The following is a 3,016-nucleotide window of genomic DNA, read 5'->3' as shown; positions in this document are numbered from 1 at the left end:
TAGCCTCTGGGAGATGAGGAAGTCCTAAACATCCCTCGCCAAGTTCAAGTAGGTGTTGATATGTTCTCCCCCTCAACCCTCAAGCCTTTGCTCTTGATCCTTAACCCCACTTGAATGACTTTTCAGTGAAAGCTAAGTGAGTCATCTTGAGAGCACCCTTAAAAACCTCTTGAACAGTTCTCTGACGAGAGAGAAACATCCGTTTGTACTGTTTTTTTCTGTTTTTCCTTCAGTAACTACAGACTGGACAATAATGGAATGGTCTGCCTGTAAAACGAAAGAACAAGCAAGGTTTGAACAATGTTCCGTCAGACGTCACGTGAAATCTCATCTCATCTCATCTTCGTCCGCTTATCCGGGGTCGGGTCGCGGGGGGGAGCAGCTCAGACTTCCCTTTCCCGGGTCACATGAAATGTATCAGCCAATTTCTCAGCCTCTACAACATTGTTATCCTTCTGCGTTGTCTGCTCTCAAACGGACACATCAGATGGGGCGTCACAATCAGGTGACCTTCCAGACGCCCTGTATAGTAAACAAGTGAAGCGTGTTCTGCCCTCTTCCTCTCGTGAGAGCGTGCAACGAGCTCTGTCCTCGATGTCTGGTCGTCAGGAAGGTTTCACTGCTAATGGGCAGGCAGGGCGACCTCCCACTCCTCATCAATCACACCCAGGCATCCGTTTCTCACACGCTCCCCTTTTGAGCCAGTGCTGTTGTTTGAGCCTGCTGCTCTCCGCTCATGGATTCTATCCACTCACCCAACAGATGTATTCATGTCACTACTGGCTCTGTAGGAGTGACGTCGTTCCGTCCCAGGCTGAGCCACACCGGGTGACACCCAACGACACACGTGCATTCACACACACGCACGCACACACACATGCAGACACACACACATACACACACATGTACCCAAACACACAAACACAAACATACATTCTAAATCACACACACATGTACTAAAAACACACACACACACACACACACACACACACACACACACACACACACACACACACACACACACACACACACACACAAACACACAAATGAACAGCAGTTCTTCAACAGTGAAATTGTCAACGGTTGCTGTCGATAGACCATTGTGGGTGTTTGTGGGTGTCTTGGGGGGGGGGGGGGGGTTGAAGTCTGTGCCCCAGCCGAGCCCCCATGGGGGGTTTCAATATTTACAGTCACAGCACTGTGCAGTTATGCAGGAGCCCCGGAATAGGAAAGGGGATTTTGCACACAGAGAGTTATGAAAACATGACCTTTGCATTTGTAATTACATTAGAGAGTGGGGGACACTGCGAGTGTGTTCACCCCTTGCCAGCCACACTGCTAATAATCCCCTATGAACAAGTCCCTGGATTTGCTGATGTGGTACAATTATGGAATGTGCCGAGGGAAAAGCTAAGTCAATAAGTATTAGAAAATTATATTCTGCGTTGGGAGATTTGACCATCGTGGGAGATTAGGGGTGTGTCTGAGGGGGCAGGGGAATGAGTTCATCCGGGCTGTCGGATGCTTTCAGATAGGTTATCAGTCACAGAAGATAATCTTGACTTGATCCACAGAGAAACTGAAACCAACCCATATCATGCCATGTGTTTCGTGTCGGTCTCTCTGCAGGTGTCTTCATTCATACGAGCCGTGAATGATATCTACGACAAGGTGGACTTTGAGGGAATCAAGCTGATCAACTTCAAAGTGAAGTCCCTCACTGTGAGAATCCTCTTTCACCATGATGTGGTCAAAGGCCAGGTTGAAGGACCAATGCCTGCACCATATAACTCGTCTTCTCTGTCTTGTATCAATTATTCAATATATAGTCTTTCGTTTTCCCCTTATCATCTCAAAACGAGCAAATGATAAAAATGTTTATGGAGTGCTTTCAACCTGCACTTTAGGAATGAATTCAGGAAATGTTGGAGTTCATGTCATTCATGTCTTCCCTGCCCCAGCTAAAAAAGCACCTCAAAACATTCCTTTTCATCAAGTGCTTTGACCCCACAACCCCTTCCCACCTCCCCCCCCTCCTCTTCTGTTGAGGAACCTTGGGTACTATGAAAGGTGCTATGAATCCAAGTTATTATTATTCTTATTATTAAGAATGTAACTATGACCTCTATAATTAATTAATATAATTAATTATTTTGTCCAATACTCAGTGTGGACGTCCCTCTGATAAGACCCTGAGATGACCAGTGTGGGCTAGACCGCTCTGATTCCAGTAGCATCCCTTCTATGTCCGTCTACACCTGTCTCATGTCCCTCTTCGTCTTCTCGTCTCCCAGGTGATCACCGAGGAGGACGTGGACGACCCTCTGCAACGGCTCTTCCTCGGCCCCGAGAAGCTGCTGAGTCTGTACTCTGAGAGCAACTGGGGGAACTACTGCCTGTCCTACCTGCTCACCAACCGCGACTACAGCGGCGTGCTGGGTCTCGCCTGGGAGGGGAAGGCGGGTGAGAGCTGCTCCATTGACCTGTGTGTGTGTGTGTGTGTGTGTGTGTGTGGGTGTGTGTGTGTGTGTGTGTGTCTGTGTGTGTGTGTGTGTGTGTGTGTGTGTGTGTGTGTGTGTGTGTGTGTGTGTGTGTGTGTGTGTGTGTGTGTGTGTGTGTGTGTGTGTGTGTGTGTGTGTGAGTGAGTAAGACAGGATGAGAATAACCGTAGTATCAGGTCCATTTTAAGAACTGCCTCTTGAACTGACACTGGATGCAAAACTATCATCGCAGAGTTGAAAAAACAAGAACACACGCACGCACACACGGACAAGTGAGGGATATCTTGATACAAACATCCAGTGCGACAACAGTGATGCTCAACTGAGCCTGTCTGCTTTAAGTGGTATACTGTATTTTATTGACCTACATGTCATACAATTGCTATATCATTTGCTATGTCACGCAAATGATGTCTCACACATCATTTGCTGTGTGAGACATCAGGACTGAGAACCAAAGAGCAGCTCCGTCGATTAGAAACAGGAGTGAATGCACAGACCCCCCCACCGTTCCC

At 47.6% G+C, this 3,016-nt stretch overlaps 1 protein-coding gene across 1 annotated transcript in view; it reads left to right on the top strand.

Moving 5' to 3' along the window:
- Positions 1-2,665, top strand: part of si:ch1073-396h14.1 (disintegrin and metalloproteinase domain-containing protein 10) — a 15,216-nt gene extending 12,551 nt beyond the window's left edge. The window contains exons 7-8 of the mRNA XM_060067469.1: positions 1,630-1,722; positions 2,295-2,665. Coding sequence (XP_059923452.1) covers positions 1,630-1,722; positions 2,295-2,645 — 444 coding nt within the window. The 3' untranslated portion in view covers positions 2,646-2,665. The remainder of the gene's footprint in view (positions 1-1,629; positions 1,723-2,294) is intronic.
- Positions 2,666-3,016: the final 351 nt, after the last annotated feature.

The sequence above is a fragment of the Gadus macrocephalus genome, chromosome 12 (assembly GCF_031168955.1).
Source record: "Gadus macrocephalus chromosome 12, ASM3116895v1".
NCBI classification, from domain to species: domain Eukaryota; kingdom Metazoa; phylum Chordata; class Actinopteri; order Gadiformes; family Gadidae; genus Gadus; species Gadus macrocephalus.
This window is presented reverse-complemented; position numbering and strand designations above follow the sequence as displayed.